Below are 15,623 nucleotides of genomic sequence, written 5' to 3'. Positions count from 1 at the left end.
CACATCCCCTACCTCAACCAACCGGCCCCGATTGCTTACACAGCGCATGCGAGCTCTGCCCGGGAGCCCAGGGCTTCCAAGGACCAGGAAACCCGCCCGGTGGAAAGCTGGTACAGCTGCTCTCAGCGACAACGTGGGTGGCTCTGAAAAGAGCCTTTAGGTTGACTGCTATAGACACGCGCCCTAGGCCCGCTCTCCGCGGATGCGGCGGGCCAGCTGGATGTCTTTGGGCATGATGGTGACGCGCTTGGCGTGGATGGCGCACAGGTTCGTGTCCTCGAACAGGCCCACCAGGTAGGCCTCGCTCGCCTCCTGCAGCGCCATGACGGCCGAGCTCTGGAAGCGCAGGTCCGTCTTGAAGTCCTGCGCGATCTCGCGCACCAGCCGCTGGAACGGCAGCTTGCGGATCAGCAGCTCGGTCGACTTCTGGTAGCGCCGGATCTCGCGCAGCGCCACGGTGCCCGGCCGGTAGCGGTGCGGCTTCTTGACGCCGCCCGTGGCCGGCGCGCTCTTGCGGGCCGCCTTGGTGGCCAGCTGCTTGCGGGGCGCCTTGCCGCCCGTCGACTTGCGCGCCGTCTGCTTCGTGCGAGCCATAGCGCTGTTCAGGGCAGGAGCCCCGGGGCGGTCCTATTTATAGAAATGACCTCGTCTCGATTGGGCCGGGAGAACTGGGCATTTCTGAAGTGGGATCCCATTGGTTAGAGTTCAATCCTGCTTGCTGCGGCGGGAGACCGTTAAGGCAAACGTTTCTCCCCTCTCTTTTCCACAATCTCACATCGAAAGGGTTTATCTTTATTAAGACCTGTTATGTCGCTTTTGTAAAGGTGATTTCTAGTCTGTTTTGCATACTTCGTATTCTAACAGATTGCTTCCGAATACAAGCTTCTCCCTCTGCGAGCTGGGATTCAGTGTTTGGAATCAAGGCGTGGGGTGCACGTCATGACTGAAGCGGAATAAAAAAATATGCAGTTCCTAGTGAAAAAAAAAAAAAGGCAGTTAAGGTAATTTAAAAAGTTGAACTTCTCTTTCGCTGACTTCTCAACCCAGCCAAAGCCGTGTTATCCGCTCTTGGCTGACCAGTTGCTTCTCGAACACTCGTGGTCCCTACGCCTTTTCTCCGGGATGTGGTTCCCGTGTCGTCTCCCCTCCCCCGCCCCCGCACATCAAGGGCCGGTTAGGTCTCTGCAGATGACCGGTTTCTAAAGCAGAGGGTTAACACCGAACATAATTTCTCCTTTACAACTGGGAAAAGTTTTTAAGTAGTCAAGGCCTTATCAGCCAGGTTCTAAATTACAGTTTCAAAGGAAATACACTGGTACTTGGTTATTGAGTTAACATTTTTATTCAATAAAGGTAAAATGTCTTCTAATTACAAGTCTCATATTTCTGTTTTCCACGAGGAGAGCAAAGATCCTTTACTTGTGAATATTTCATATACTTTGAAGTACTGTTCACAAAAATGTGTAAGTCCATGATTACGTAAAGGCTTCTGATATTTTAAAGTTATACTAGTTAATATTAAATGTTTAATTGTATGCTTATTTTATTGAAAAAGCATTACATACAAATCTTATAAAAACACAAACCTGAGAACAATAGCAGGCCCAAGAAGCTGACCTTGCTGTTGTCAGTATGAATTTCAAAAATCAAAGTAAAAAACACTGACCTGGAGGGGGTTTCCTGCACATAAAGCACACTGTAAGAACTTGTTGGCTTAATTAACACATTCAAGAATCCACTCCCTCGTGGGCATCATCACCTTCCCTAGGGACACCTGAAATTCCCTTCCTGTCGAGCACTAGTGAGTGTTTAAGAGTTTTTCTGCATACACTATATCCTTTAATCCTAACTCTGTGACATTATCTGCCCCCATTTTACAGATAAAAAAAAAACTGAGTCCCAGAGAAATCATGGCTTGTCTTGATAAGAAACAAAGCCTACATAATATTCTAGTGCAAGAGAATCAAATTAAATGACAGAATTTCCCATTTCATTAGGCTTATGGAGTCCATTAAGGTATGTGAGCATTTTCCCATCATGCAATCAAGCCATCTAATGATTCCCACCAGAAGTGCCAGTGGGGCCTGGATGACAGCTGAAGGGAGCCCACTGCCACGATTCTCTGCAGTCTTCTTTCTTGATGATGCAGAAATCCTGATCACGTGTGTGTGGTTGTGTCCATTTAAGTCATAAAGATTCTCCAGCTCTATGTGGCATCTCTCTTTATCCATTATTTTGTTCAGCTGTAGTCAGAAAATGTTAAATGCAAACTCCCAGAAATAAACCACACTGAAGTTTGAAATTGTTAGGCCATTTGGAGGAGTGTGAAACCTCACTCCTTCCTACTTGGACAGGAATCGCCCCTGTACCCAGCATTTCCTTGCTGCACTTGCTGCCTGCCCATCAGCCACTCAGCTACCGCACTGTGGAGGTCCCAGCGCCGGTGATCAAGTAACCCCATCATACTTACTAATGGCCTCAAAGCACACATTTCCAGTACGGTATGTTGTTTAATTGTATTTGATTGTTCCATATCGTTCATCTCTTATTGTGTCTAATTTATAAATTAAGCTTGTTCCTTGGTGTATGTATACACAGTATAGTCAGGGGGTCTCAGAATGTATATTCCACAGATCAGAGGGAACTACTGTATTCAGGGATAGAATCCAAGAGTCTTGGTGTCTATTTTACTTTTATTACATTAAGAATAACAAAATTCCAAGAGTCATCCTCTGGCTTAAGGAAAATATAACACAAGAATTGCTGCTCAGGAAATGGGGGTGTCAGTTAAAAGGTTAAGTCGGGAAAAGAATACAATAACCCCACGTACAGTTCCCTTAGAAATCGCCTCCAGTGACAGAACTCAGACCCGTATTGGCTGAATTTCTACAGTGCACGCAGCGGACACCATGTCGCCCTTCCGTGACAGTTCACGATCTGTCGCTTTCCGGTGTGCGGGGACCTCTGCTTCTCTGCAGCTGTGGAGGAGGCAGGATATTTTTCCTCCTAAAATTTCTGAAGCTTCTTTCATCAGAGCTTATAAGGACCTTCAGGTTAAAGAGAGAGAATTTGAATTTTATCACTTGATCCCAGAGCTGCAGTGGGGAGAAATGCCTAGGACGCTCAAGGTCGACCATGCAGGAAACGGCAGGAAAACAAGATTTCAATGCATGACTTATTGGGAATACCATCTTTATGTGTACAGGTGTTTACGTTTAGTGCAAAAGTAATGGACTAAGTTAAAACAGGTGTTCTGGAAAGAGTTTGAGTTTGGTTTCTGGTTTCCAGTGCAATCTGGGTTATGAGCATCCCAAGCTGAGAGCAACCGAATCTTCAGCTTGTGGGTTGGTCAGGCCCTGCGCCCAATTTGGTGTCATCTTGAGTGAGTGATCTGCAGGCCTGCACTAAATTGGGAAGCCATAGGATTTTGAGCTTCTCCCCTTATTCCATTCGGAGATAAACTCATTCCTTCCACATCCTGATCATTGGATAAAAACATAGCACCCTTCTTTGTACTGATTTTTTGACACTACCTACCTGTACTGTACAGCTTAGAATTTATAAAATGTTTGATTTTAATATATTACGTATTACACTGGAATTTATGAGGATCAAGTATGTTATTCACAGTATTCTAAAGCTATACAAATGTATTTTTATTCCAATAACCATTCTCATTGAGAGCTAAGCTACATAGCGCAGAAATGTTAACAGCTATATATGTTTAAGGATTGTATTTTTAATATGTTTAATAAATTTTAATGTGCATTGTAGGAGAATAACAATGTTTTCTTCAAACCTCATAAGTTCTTGTGGGAACTGAACCCTGCCACAAAAAGAACCCTGCCACAAAAAGATCAACAAGAGGAAAAACAAAAAAGTTTAACACCTTTATTCCATACACATGTGGGAGACACCCAGGGAGTGAGTAATTATCAAATTATCAAAGAGGTAGCTTTGAATTCCAGTCCATCTGACAACTTCACAAAGAAGAGTACTTTTTTTAGAGGGGTGGTAAGACAAAGGAAAAGGACTTTGAGTCCCTAGGGGCTATAGGTTGAGGAAGGCAAATAAAAGGCAGTTGAAGGCCAGTTCCTTAGCCTTGTTGATGTGAGTGCCTCTACCACCACTTCAGGCCAGTAAGGATTAGTACTCTCAGGCTAGTCTTTGCTCCCCCAGGGAGAGGGGTGGGGCTGGCAGGAAACTTTTGGCTTCATACATCTACACTCTGTTTTTCAGCAAATAGAGAGGGCAGAGTTTTCCTGCATCGACTCAATTGTCTTCAACAATCCCTCAGATCTGAGAGTGGCGTATTCTGGCCTCTCACAGTTTCTTCTTCTCCATCATTTATTTTATTTTTTTATAATCAAAAATGTATATTCATTATTTCATTTAATAGTGACAGCTTTGGGAGAAACATAAACCCCAACTTACAGGTGAGGAAAATGACGTGGAAAGAATAAAGAACCCAGCCCCCATTTCCCTGACAGCCTTGAAGAACTCAGAAACCAGTGGTCTTCTCATTGGTAAAATCAAACCCCAGCATCCCACAGGGTTCCAGTGCGCGTTAACTAATTATGTAAATAAGACAACCCATGTAAAATGTTGTATAGACTGGGAGCGTGTGAGCACTCACTAGAAGATAGCTATTCTGGTTAAGTATTAATAAAGATACACCCAAATTAGTATGAGAACTGGAAGAAGGAAACAACTAACTAGGGACCTGACATTCAAGCAAGAACTTAAAAAGAAATTTTACCCAGCAGAATAAAAGTACAAACTGGAGAAAGGTAGCAGCATGCAAAAACATGAGACCGGAATCATGAACCAAGAGAGCCTACTGTAGGGAACTCAGCAGAACTGTGGCAGGCTTCCAGTTTCTGAATGGCTTCAGGATTGCTTTTTATATATTCCACAAATGAAGGTATATCTTTGTTACTGGAGAAATTGCAGGGTTCTTGTCTTCGTGCAAGAAAGAATTCAGGTGTGAGACAGAGAGTAGTGGGAGGTAAAATAGCAAGGTTTATTAGGGAAGGGACATTCGTAAGGATGGATGGGCACCTCTCCAGACAGGACCTGGGAAAGAGTGCAGTCACTCGGACTTGGCGGGGGGGGGGGGGGGGGGGGAGCGAGGTTACATGGTTGAGTGGAGTACACCTGGCCAGACCAGGCGGGGGCTCAGCAGAGAGGCAGAGGGCTGAGCGTGCAGTCCGGTTGAGGCCGGAGGTTTTTAAGGAGATGGGTCTTTGTCTTCACACATCTCCTCCTGAAACAAAGGATTTTATGGCTGTAAATACTAAGAAGCTCCTATCTGAGTTTTCCCTTGAAGGTATCAGACAGGAGGAAGGCTAGCTGGCACCGCTGTCCTGAGTTAGAGGAAGGGTGAGCAGGACCCTCTGGAGAATCAGGATCCGGAGCAGGGTGTTTGAAATGCAGATACTGGGCTGGATCTGGGAGACTGTGGAAGATTTGTCAGGCAGAAGGGGCGGGGACCTCCACCTGGCAGGTTATCAGGTAGAAGAGGGCAGGGCAGGATGCGAAGGCCTGGCTGCCCCTGAAACATTATCATATCGGGATGACTTTGAGATGTAGATGCATATGCTGGACATAGATGTCTTCTCTTTAGGCCTGTCATACACACATAAGCTCATACCTAACTTCCTACCTAACATCTTGTCTTATAATTGTGACTGTAGGTACAGCATGGATTAATTAAATGCAAACTTGGAGAATATATAAAATTTCTTTCAAGTTTATTTTTAATCGACATAAAATCACATGTACTTCTCATTCACAACATAATGTTTTGAAGTATATTCACAATGTAGAATGGTCAAATCTAGCTAGTAACAAATGCATTACTTCACAGTTATCAGTTTGTGGTGAGAAGACTTAATACTCCTCTCAGCATTTTTCAACAATAAAATATATTGCCATTAACTATAGTCAAAATTGTAATGTCCTGTTTTATTTTTCATATATCAAGAGCTCCCCAAAATTGAATCTTACAAAATGTGACATATGTAAAGGGCCAACACTGTGGCTTATATGGATAAGGGTCACTGCCTGTGATGCTGGCAGCCCATATGGTCACCAGTTCGATTCCCAGCTAGCTGCACTTCCAATCCAGCTCCCTGCTAATGGCCTGGAAAAAGCAGTCACCCATGTGAGAGACCCAGAAGCAGCTCCTGGCTCCTGGCTTTGGAGTGACCCAGCTCCAGCCCATCGTGGCCATTTGGGGAGTGAACCAGTAGACTTTTGTTTTAAAAGATTTATTTATTTATTTGAAAGGCAAAGTTACAGAGAGGCAGAGGCAGAGAGAGAGAAGTCTTTCATCCACTGGTTCACTCCCCTGATGACCGCAACAGCCAAAGCTGTGCTGATCTGAAGCCAGGAGCCAGGAGCATCTCCAGGGTGCAGGGGCCCAAGAACTTTGACCATCTTCCAATGCTTTCCCAGGCCATAGCAGAAAGTGGGATTGGAAGTGGAGCAACAGGATTCGAACCGCTGCCTATATGGGATGCTGGCACTGCAGGCAGCGGCTCTACCCACTGTGCCACAGCCAGGCCCTGAGCCAGCAGATTTGACACCTGTAAGGCCCTGTACGTTGTAATGTTTTCAAGATTTGCAGAGCAGTTTGCTGGGCTACAGTGGGTGAGATGCATGTAGTTGGTGAACAGAGCAGGCAAGGCAGACGGGGACCAAGGGGAAGGAGCCTGAATGATCTGTACAAGAGCCTCGTTAGGTTGGAAGCGCCCATTTTGAAGCACAGTCTTTCCTATGAAAGATTTAGCAGGAAGTGCATGGCACATGCAAATTCTCCACAAAGTTGTTGAAATCCACTGCCTCCTGCCAACAGCTCAAAGTGGCTGTCCCTCCCTCCCTCCCTCCCACCCTGCTCCTGACTTAGCTGCTTGGCTGTGAAAAGAATCCTGGAGCTAATGGGAGACTCTCACGTTCTTCTCTGAGACTTTGCCCCTGGATTTCTCTGAAGAGAACTGCCAATGCCAACCCTTGTTTTAGGAGGAAAGTTTTTTTGCAGGGAAAAGCCACCCCAATTCATCAATAACCACGTTATTAATTCCACCAAAAAGATTCAGTCTCCTGCCATTTGGTTCCTGAGTCAGGCCTTGCGACGAACTGCTTTCTCCAGCTAAATTTTACTTGTAAGAAGGGAAACTTGGAGGCGATTTGGTTTATGTAATGGTGGTTAGGCCCCTCAAAGGAGGATGAAGACGGCTGAACTGTGGAGAAGGAAACAAATCCGTTTTCTGTCTACTGTCCTAGCTTCTCCAGTTGGAGCCCTATAAACTAGACTGACCAAAGACAGATTAACAGGAGAAAAGCAAGCAAAAGTTTATCAACAGTGCATGAGGCCCACACATGGAGCACCCCTTGGAGGTGAGGAACTCAAAGGACTGGTTAGAACTGGGGTTCTTAAACTCAAGAGGGAGAGGCAGGGAAAGACACTTATGGAAAAGCAAGTGACATTTTGGAAAGATCAAAGATCCCTTAGGAAAACAGATCCGTGTCTTGTGACGATACCTGTGTGGGTGTGGCCCTGATGGCGCAGAAGCGGTCCTGCGCAGGGCTCCTGCGCTTGCGCCGGCTGTTAACACCCACTGCGGCCTTTAGGAGGCTGTGCTACCCCATAGGTGGATTTCAGGAACTCAAATCCCATCCCTTTAGCTCAAAGGAATTTTTATGCCAACAGTGGCATGGTTTGGGGTAGCAAATCCTGGTCCCTTCAAAAGGGAAGTGGACGGACATTCTGCCTGCAATGCCACCTAGAGTCCTGGTTCTTGTGACGCCAAAAGTCATTTTCCGTCCGCCTTGGCTTGCAGAAGTTTTTACCGTGTTGCAATTAGGTGTCCTTTCCTACTAGTATTTATCAAATGCAGTACCTTTTCAGCCCTAAACAGATAAACGATGATTGAGCTTGTACTGGACGCTGAACCACATGTGAGCTTAAAAAGGAAAATAAGGAAAACGTTACAGGAAAGAACAGAGTCCAAGGGAGATGAGATGTGGAAGACGCAGACAAAATAGCACGGTAGGCTCTGCAGGCGGTGCTCAAGGATCAGAAAAGAGCACGTGTGTTTTTCTGTGCAGCAGCGTTAAGAGAGAGGAAGGTACCTGGCTGTGAATTCTAAAGTGTTGGCTTATGCATGCGGCTACACTGATGCAGAGTGGAACCATTCCGTGAGCAGACAAGAGAATCAGGCTTACCGGAAGAGGAGGAGGGAGATTCAACGTATCTCCCACGCTGAAGTTCAGATATTTTGATTTTGGGAGATTGGAGTTCGTCATGACTCAAGTCTCCGGGTGAACGTATAGGTCTGAGACAGAGAAATCTGGACAGGAAGGGATCTGCCGCTCATCAACATATTGAGAGAAATCAGAGCGGAAGGAGAGAGGAAATGGCACAAGTTTAAAAAAAAAAATTTTTTTTTTCAGAAAAAAAAAGCTCTGATGCAGAAAGCGGAACATTTTTCTCGTAGATCCTCCTATGGAGTGCCCTGGTAAAGGAAGCAGTGTTGAACCCGTGTGGATTGCGCAGGGCCGTTTCTGGTCCTGACTCGGTTCCGGAGCTGTCCTCCAGCGGGGACACAACCCGGCCACTGTACCCAGGCCGAAACAAGGGCAGATTTTAGAGGCTCTGCAGGGACGAGAGGGCGTCGGCAAAAAGCCCTTGGGAGATGCGAATAAGCAATCGCCACCTCCACCCCACCCGACTATCCACCCGCAGAGGGTGCACGGCAGCGCACGGAGACTCCCTGGCCTCCCGGCCTTCCTAGTCCCTAATCCGTCCTGGGGGGAGCTGAAAAATGGTGCCTCACACCAACAAAACGCGAGCCCCAGGGACGATGGCGCCCGGCCCCTCTCCTCCCTCTGAGCACGCAGCCCAGGCTCCGCGGCTCTCGGGTCGCCCGGGCCTCACGGCGAAAACAGCTTTTGGGCAGTTTTATGTGATCGATCGTGTTTGGGGATCCTCTGCGTGGATTCGATCGGGCACGGGCGCTTTTGCCTCCGACCCCGGATTCCATTTGCCCTTCCCCAGGTCCCCTCTGAAAGCCCACCCCGGGCCCACAGCGCGGGAGACCGCGGCGAAAAGACTGCGGAATCAGGAGGCTAACAGTTCTGAGTCAAACTCTCCTTAAGAAAAAAGGTTAAAGTGTGGTAAAGGGACCCGTGCAGGCGGAAGGGGGGGGGGGGGACGGAAGCGAAGTGACGTAAGGTCGGGGGAGCAGGGCCCGCCCAGCGGGCTTTCCGCCGGCGCGCTTTCCGTTCCCAATCCGGTCCGCCGCGTTTGTATATCCAGGGAAGCCGTGGCGGGATGCAGCACAGTCTGTTCTCTGAATCGCGGCAGCAATGTCTGGCAGAGGCAAAGGCGGCAAAGGCCTGGGCAAGGGCGGCGCCAAGCGCCACCGCAAGGTCCTGAGGGACAACATCCAAGGCATCACCAAGCCGGCCATCCGGCGGCTGGCTCGGCGCGGCGGCGTCAAGCGCATCTCCGGCCTCATCTACGAGGAGACGCGTGGCGTGCTGAAGGTCTTCCTGGAGAACGTTATCCGGGACGCCGTCACCTACACCGAGCACGCCAAGCGCAAGACCGTCACGGCCATGGACGTGGTGTACGCGCTCAAGCGCCAGGGCCGCACCCTCTACGGCTTCGGAGGCTGAGCCGCCGCTGCAGTCCGCTTCCACCTCCCACCCCAAAGGCCCTTTTTAGGGCCGACCACGCGGTCTTCGGAAGAGCTGGGCGCTCGGGCGGAGAGTAATGGCCGAGTCAGGCAGTCAGACTCGGGGGGTAGTTTTAGTAGGTACCGGGGTGGTCCTGGGGCGGGGTTTCCCCGGAGCAGCGAAATTTCCAGTACTCTTGTCGATCCCGGGGGTGCCGGGCTTCGCGGGTTCCCGGGATGTGTCGGGGGAGGTGGAGGCCGGTGAGTCGACACGAACAGTCCGAATTTGATCAGCACAGTAGCCAAGGCAGCCCTTGGTCTGCAGTTGGGCCGCGCCAATTCTATCGCTGGACCCCGCTTGACTTGGCTAACTTGCCCCCTTCGTTTTCTGTCACTGCCCAAGGTGTGAGTGAGCCAAAGCACCCTTAAGGGCCATTTTGGCCGGTGGTTTCCGACCTGTAGTTGGTTGTTTGCAATAAAGATGAGATTGTAAAAGCCAACGACAGTTAACTATTTAAAGCCAAATAAAAGGATGAGACGTAATTAGTTGAGGGATGAACCCAGGGCCGGTTTTAAAAGTAAATTGCTTCTAGCAAGTTTTCTGGCCAGTGCACGAGAAGTATGGTATTCTGTGATATGTGTTAAACAGTTCTCAACTTAGCATTGCAAGGACACGGGTGGAGACAGGTTTTAATGTGTCCCTATAAACTTGAGCAAACTACATAATGTTAGCCTGCAGTGGAAGTAAGTCTTTTGCAAAAACAAGTAATTCGGGCAGGTGAATTTTACCTATTAGGGCTTGCTTGCTTGCTTGCTTGCTAAGACACCTGCAGGAACATACCCACCACGGGTACAGAAAGCTCAATTTTGTTTTAAGATTTTATTATTTATTTGAAAGAGTTACAGATAGAGGTAGAGACAGAGGTCTTCCATCCGCTGGTTCACTCCCCAGAAGGCTGCAATGGCAGGAGCTGCGCTGATAAGGAGCCAGGAGCTTCTTCCGGGTCTCCCACACAGGTGCAGGGGCCCCAAGAACTTGGGCCATCTACTGCTTTCCCAGGCCATAGCTGGGAGCTGGATCGGAAGAGCAGCAGCCAGGACTAGAACCGGCACCCATAAGGCCAGGGCTTTAACCCGCTGCGCCACAGCGCTGGCCCCTCAATTTAGTTTTGACAAGGCAGAAGGAAATGGTTCTGTATCAGCATGGCAGGCCGTTCTGTACACTGCCATTCCTTCTAAACTGCTCTGGTTCAGGTTGAAATGTGGTGGGTCCACACTTCTAATCCTGAAGCTTAATTATGATTTTGCCACTATTTGCCTGTGAGAGTGGTTTGTTATTTGGCATCCATGTGAGAAATAAATTGGAGGCTTCTGTGTGCATGATGTTTCTTTTTCCCTTTAAAATCTGTAATTTATAGTGTCTATTTAGCACCCTTTTGTTTTTTAACTTCAAGGCAATGCAGAGTGAATATATTTGATCCTCAGATGCTCTGAGAAAGGATATGAAGATTGAAGAAAAAGGATAGAGAAAGAGTGGATGGAAAACATGTCAGTTGTCTTAGTGATCTCAAATCTAGCTGCATAGGAAACCTGGGGACTTGTTAGAACCACAGTCTTGGGTCCCACCCCAGATCTGGCGAATGAGAAACTCTGGGGGGCTGCGATGGAGCAGTCTCCAGTCTCTTCTAGGTGATTTTAATGCACACTGAAGTGGTTTTTTGGTTTAAAGATTTATTTAAGAGAGAGAGAGGTCTGAAGTGTTTCACTCCCCAGATGACCACAGCAGCAAGAACTGAGCCAGGTTGAATCCAGGAACTTCTGAGTTTCCCACAGGGGTGCAGGGCCCCAAGCACTTGGGCCATCTTCCACTGCTTTCCCAGGTCATTGGCAGGAAGCTGGATGGGAAGTAGAGTAGCTGGGACTCAAACCAGTGCCCATATGGATGCTAGCCCACAGGCAGAGGCTTAACCTACTACACCACAGCATCAGCCTGAAGCTTTTTTGTTTTATCATGAGCGGGTTACACAGGATTACAGTTCTGGCCTTCTGATGGGTTTTGTCCCCGTCCTTTGATTGATTGTCTCCCCAGTTGTGCTTAGAAGACTCTGCTTCCACTGGTTTCTCAGGTCTGCCTCTCGTGGAGCTGTCCTGGCTGCTGGGGCCAGAGGTTTCTGACTCCAATAAATCTTGTTTTGCTCACTGCCTTGTCCCTGTGGAAATTCTTCCATGTGAGACAAGAACTGAAGTCACCTTTCTGCATTGCCATTTGACCAGAAACAATTACAGAGTCCAGTGTGTGGAGCTACTTCCATCACCATGGCCACAGGGGCACTGGAGTGTCCCACTATCAGACCTCCCTTTCCAGGCTCCCTGCTTGCCTGCGTGGTAGCGCTACACTCCTCCACAGCCAGGTCAATGCTCCTGAGCACCTTTGACCGTATTCTAACTTTTCTTCCTTTGAAACCTTTCACTCTGAGCTTTATGTATGCCATATATTTCTCTACTTGAGCCAAAAGGACTGTCATTTGTGCAGCTATTAGTATATAAAAAGTATGAGTGAATAAGAATGTTGAGAGCCGGCGCCGTGGCTCAATAGGCTAATCCTCCACCTTGCGGCGCCGGCACACCGGGTTCTAGTCCCGGTTGGGGCGCCGGATTCTGTCCCGGTTGCCCCTCTTCCAGGCCAGCTCTCTGCTATGGCCAGGGAGTGCAGTGGAGGATGGCCCAAGTGCTTGGGCCCTGCACCCCATGGGAGACCAGGAAAAGCACCTGGCTCCTGGCTCCTGCCAGGATCAGCGCGGTGCGCCGGCTGCAGCGGCGGCCATTGGAGGGTGAACCAACGGCAAAGGAAGACCTTTCTCTCTGCGTCTCTCTCTCTCACTATCCACTCTGCCTGTAAAAAAAAAAAAAAAAAAAAAAAAAAAAAAAAAAAAAAAAGAATGTTGAAATATTAAGAATGATTTATATATATTTGTAGGTGTTGGTTTTTGTTAACATTCATGGAACATTTCTGAATTTTTAAAATTTCTTTTAAAAAGCATGAATATCATTTTCCTCAAAACAGAGAATCTGTGATGTGAATCACAGCAAATCTCAGCCAAAGTTAGTTTCTCTTATTTAGTTGTTACAGAGAATCCTGCCTTTTCTTTTTTCCTTAATATTTGTTTATTTTATTCAAAATCTGTTGGTTCACTCTCCAAATGGCCACAATGGCCAGAGCTGGACCAGGCCGAAGCCAGGAGCTTCATGCAGGTCTCCTGTGTGGCTGCAGGGAGCCAGAGACTTGGGCCATCTTCCACTGCTTTCCCAGGTGCATTAGCAGGGAACTGGATTGGAAGTGGAGCAGCTGGGACTCAAAACGGGCATCCATATGGGATGCTGGCCCTGCAGATGGCAGCTTTACCTGCTATGCCACTGCATCGGTCTTGAATTCCTGCCTTTTTGAGGGGACTTTTTTAAGGATCAAATGAAAGGGCCAGAAGTGATAAAGAAACCAGAAGTTATATATTTATTGCCTGTTTAACCCCAGCTAGTTCCCACATGCCTGTAATCATGGGAGGATTACTGAAGGGAGGAGCAGCTAGAATATGGAGCAAGTAAGACTGAGCATTAAGATGAGGTTGCAACACGCCAGACTCTTCAGGACTGGACCAAAAAAACAAAGCCATCCTAAAGAACCAAATGGACTCCCCAACTGACTTGACTGTTATTACTCAAGAATATTCAAATCCCTGAAAACGCTAAAAGGTAAATGGTATCACTATCATGAATGAGGAAGCTGCTGTTTAGGTGATGGAAACAACATGGCATTCTCTGATACACCACGGTGCGTGCTCCTAATTTTACCAAGACATTTGTCTAAAATATCACACACTTTGCAAATCATGAATAATCTGAGGCTCTATTAATATATTTGTCATTTATTTAGTAGAACCAGAGAATATTAGTGCTAGAAAGCACCAAAAAACAATCGTCTGGCCCAGTTTCCTTGTGTTTTTCTGCTGGCTTCAGGGTAGGACTCTTTCCTACCTTCCTGGGCCCATCTGGTCCCTAGCGGGACCTCTCCACAGCCCTGGCCCCAGCGGCCTCCTCGGCAGCTTGCACTCCCGGGCTGCCCACTCCCACAGGCAGGGAGGCCCAGAGTCAGCCGGGGGGCCCCCCTCTGCCTCCATGATCCCTGCCTGCCCTGTCCCCCATCCAGCTTCAGGCAATTTTCTCTGTGCCCCGAAGTCAACACTTCCCCTCCAGTCCACAGCAGGCGGCGGGGGGTGTCCCCTGTGCTCATCCTCAGCCCCTCTCCCCTGCCTCATCCCTGCCTCAGGTGCTGCTCACTTCCCATTGCTCTTGTCCCCTGCCCCCGGACTCACCTTCTTCATGTGCAGCTCTGACTGTTACCTATCTGCTCAAGGAACTGGCCTGGTTCTTTGCTTTCCTGGCTCTTTTTCAAGCTTCGGTCCCAGTCTTTTTCCACCCCTGTGGAAAACCACTCTACTGTGTTTCCAGCATCTTGTTTAAATGTATGATTGCCAAGTATATTAATTTCCGTAAGAGCATTGTTTTCTACTTCACTTCATTTTTTCCCCCTACAGAGTAATATGCCTTGAAGGCTGTTTTCTTGTTAGGTGTTGCCATGGCCTGAATGCATCCCCATCGAATGCGTACACTGAGCCACAGGTGTCAGTGTGATAGTGGGGGAGGGGGCACCTTCAGGGGGCAATCAGGTCATGTGGGCCTGGCTCTGGTGGACCGACATGTGAGGGAGCTGTCCTCAGCCCCCATGTGATGAGAATACACACGTTGAAGGGCACCACCTAGGAGGAGCACCCCAGACAAGCAGGCGGCCGGCACTTCGAGTGTGGGCTTCCCAGAACTGTGAGCAATGCATTTCCGTTGTTTATAAACTATTTATGAAGTCTAAGCTACTGTGTTGCGGCAGCCTGACGGGGCTAAGGCCATGCTCTACTTGATTTCTTCCTGCTGCAGCGTACGTGGTGGACTGTCTACCATGTTTTATGTATCTTTTTTTTTTTTTTTTTGACAGGCAGAGTGGATAGTGAGAGAGACAGAGAGAAAGGTCTTCCTTTTTGCCGTTGGTTCACCCTCCAATGGCCGCCACGGCCCGCGCACCCCGATGCTGCGGCCGGCGCACCACGCTGATCTGAAGGCAGGAGCCAGGTGCTTCCCCTGGTCTCCCATGGGATGCGGGGCCCAAGCACTTGGGCCATCCTCCACTGCCTTCCTGAGCCACAGCAGAGAGCTGGCCTGGAAGAGGGGCAACCGGGACAGAATCCAGCGCCCCGACTGGGACTAGAACCCAGTGTGCTGGTGCCACTAGGTGGAAGATTAGCCCATTGAGCCACAGCGCCGGCCCTAGGTATCCATTCTTCCAGTGACAAATGTACACATTGTTTCCAATGTCCCACCTGATAGAGATCTGAGAATTTCTTCTGAAAAAATATCCTGGAACAGAACCACGGTTCCTATCATCTGTGTATCCTTAATTGGCCCAGAAAGCACCAGGCTGCTCTTCAGAATGGCTGCCCTGGTCTACTTCCCGCCAGCAGAGCACAAGCAGCTCAGCTCCCACCTTGGCTTTTTCGACCTCCCAGGATTTGCTGGCCTGTCCTGTGTAAAGTGACATCACGTCATTTACTTACAGAATAAAACCTGCCCTCGCCCCAGGTTAGCACTCTGGACACCCTACATGAGCTTACCCCAAAGTCCCCACAGCTCATTACTGGCTTTTGCTCACCCATGGCCTGCACACAATTCTCCTTTTATTCTCCCGGTTCTTCCGCCTGCAGTAGACTGCTCCTGTCCCAAGTTTTCCTACAAGTGCTCCAGAGTGAGCCCGTTTCATTGACTTCCAGATAGCTCAGTTACCATCCTTCTTCACCTTCCACCACCACATGCCTTCCATTTAATGCACAGGTTCTCACA

The 15,623-nt window shown here is 48.5% G+C and overlaps 2 protein-coding genes across 2 annotated transcripts; one reads left to right on the top strand and one right to left on the bottom strand.

The window, feature by feature from the left end:
• Positions 1 to 138: 138 nt before the first annotated feature.
• On the bottom strand, positions 139 to 973 carry LOC100354195 (histone H3). Its single transcript, XM_017345564.4, has one exon. It carries the CDS (start codon positions 592 to 594, stop codon positions 184 to 186), a length of 411 nt encoding a protein of 136 aa, XP_017201053.2. The 5' UTR covers positions 595 to 973; the 3' UTR covers positions 139 to 183.
• An 8,280-nt stretch (positions 974 to 9,253) lies between these two features.
• On the top strand, positions 9,254 to 11,176 carry LOC100354956 (histone H4). Its single transcript, XM_051858718.3, has one exon. The coding sequence runs from the start codon at positions 9,373 to 9,375 to the stop codon at positions 9,682 to 9,684; it is 312 nt and encodes a 103-aa protein (XP_051714678.1). The 5' UTR covers positions 9,254 to 9,372; the 3' UTR covers positions 9,685 to 11,176.
• Positions 11,177 to 15,623: the final 4,447 nt, after the last annotated feature.

This window comes from Oryctolagus cuniculus, chromosome 7, assembly GCF_051225735.1.
Source record: "Oryctolagus cuniculus isolate XC-2025 breed Fujian yellow rabbit chromosome 7, ASM5122573v1, whole genome shotgun sequence".
Taxonomy (NCBI): domain Eukaryota; kingdom Metazoa; phylum Chordata; class Mammalia; order Lagomorpha; family Leporidae; genus Oryctolagus; species Oryctolagus cuniculus.
Note: the sequence above shows the minus strand (reverse complement) of the source record. Positions and strands in the feature narration are given on the sequence as shown.

Bases quoted from the DNA above. Each gene is read 5' to 3' on its own strand.
- LOC100354195 (XM_017345564.4), bottom strand. From the start codon at position 594: ATGGCTCGCACGAAGCAGACGGCGCGCAAGTCGACGGGCGGCAAGGCG.
- LOC100354956 (XM_051858718.3), top strand. From the start codon at position 9,373: ATGTCTGGCAGAGGCAAAGGCGGCAAAGGCCTGGGCAAGGGCGGCGCC.